Genomic DNA, 1,662 nt, shown 5'->3' with positions numbered 1-1,662 from the left:
CAGTGTCAAGGCTTGACAGAAGAGTTGTGGCATGATTGCAATTTCAGGGATCCAGCTACCAGCAATTAGAAAGGTGGCAACCCAGTGTAGTACACATGACTGACTCCCCAGTTTATCATATTGATACAGCACACTGAGGACAGGAAAGGGTTTAAAGTTTGTCTGTCCAGTAAGTGATTCAGGGAAGAGGCCCCAGCACCATGCACCAGCCAGCTCTGCACAGAGCTCAATATGAGAGCCAGAGCACAAGGAGAAAATATTTAGGTCTCTCTACGTGTAAATAGCTGGAGCAGCCTTCCCCGAATCTGTTTGGTCCTCAATCCGTAAATGATGGGGTGTAGCATGGGGGGCACCAGCAGGTACACACTGGTAATGAGAATGAGGGAATGCAGTGGAACATTGTGGACAAACCGGTGCGTGAGAGAGGAGAAGAAATCTGGGATGTACAAAGCTAAGATGGCACAAAGATGAGAGATGCAGGTCCCAAAAGTTTTGAGCCGGGCATCCTTTGTGGGGAGGCGGAAGATGGCCCGGAGGATCTGAGTATAGGACACGGCGATAAAAAATACATCCATTCCGATGACAGAGAAAAGATCAAACAGACCATAGTAACTACTGATGTGGATGTCAGCACAGGCCAGCTTCACCACGGCTATATGCACACAATAGGAGTGGGGGATGATGTTGGTCCTGCAATATGGCCATCGCCTCGCAAGGAAGGGATAGGGTAATGCGAGTATGCCATTGCGCAGCACCACGGCCAGGCCTATCTTGGCCACAACAGAGTTTGTCAGGGTTGTGGAATATCTCAGAGGATGGCAAATGGCCACGTAGCGATCATAAGCCATGGCCACAAGGATTCCAGATTCCATCTCTGAGAAGCAGTGAATGAAGTACATCTGGGTGAGGCAGGCACTGAAATTGATCTCCCTGGAATTGAACCAGAAGATGCTCAGCATTTTGGGCAGGGTGGATGCGGACATGACCAGGTCAGTGACGGCCAGCATGCAGAGGAAATAGTACATGGGCCCATGGAGGCTCTGCTCTGTCTTCACAATGAAGAGGATAGTGAAGTTCCCCAACACAGCTGTGGTGTACATAGCACAGAAGGGGATGGAGATCCAGACATGGGCTGCCTCCAGGCCAGGAATGCCCAGCAGGATGAAGGTGGAGGGGTTGGTGAAGTCAGTTGTGTTGGAATCGGACATGGAGTAGGGGAGAAGGTGTCCAACTCTGTGGCATAAGGGTGTCTCCTGCATGCACTGTATGTTCCCCTGACTTTCTGTGTATTCCTAGGGTCTCGGATGAGGGTCACAGTAGAAATGCCTGAATGGAGAGACAACATCAATATGAGACATTACATGCACAAGTGGAGGCTGTTCTCATGGGAGAAGGAGACTGATCACTCTTCACACACTGAAAAATTACATTTTCATTATTCAGAGACAATAACTATGAATAGTGAGCGTACTAAATCCAATTCCATATTTTGTGGTGCTCCCTGAATTAATAATTCCTACACTTTGTGTTGGGGGAACCTTAGGAGGCACCAGCAGGAGACAAGTGTGGATACTGGTTATCCATCATTGGTCCTTAATGGAAAGAGAGACAGGATAGGGAGTCCATACTGTAGGGAGTTCTCCATTCATCCAGTTGCTCAAA

The 1,662-nt window shown here is 48.6% G+C and overlaps 1 protein-coding gene across 1 annotated transcript; it reads right to left on the bottom strand.

The window, feature by feature from the left end:
* Positions 1 to 260: 260 nt before the first annotated feature.
* LOC125643585 (olfactory receptor 52E4-like) lies at positions 261 to 1,208 on the bottom strand. Its single transcript, XM_048866490.2, has one exon. It carries the CDS (start codon positions 1,206 to 1,208, stop codon positions 261 to 263), a length of 948 nt encoding a protein of 315 aa, XP_048722447.1.
* Between the last annotated feature and the right edge of the window lie 454 nt (positions 1,209 to 1,662).

Source organism: Caretta caretta, chromosome 1 (assembly GCF_965140235.1).
Source record: "Caretta caretta isolate rCarCar2 chromosome 1, rCarCar1.hap1, whole genome shotgun sequence".
NCBI lineage: Eukaryota > Metazoa > Chordata > Testudines > Cheloniidae > Caretta > Caretta caretta.
Note: the sequence above shows the minus strand (reverse complement) of the source record. Positions and strands in the feature narration are given on the sequence as shown.

Bases quoted from the DNA above. Each gene is read 5' to 3' on its own strand.
- LOC125643585 (XM_048866490.2), bottom strand. From the start codon at position 1,208: ATGTCCGATTCCAACACAACTGACTTCACCAACCCCTCCACCTTCATC.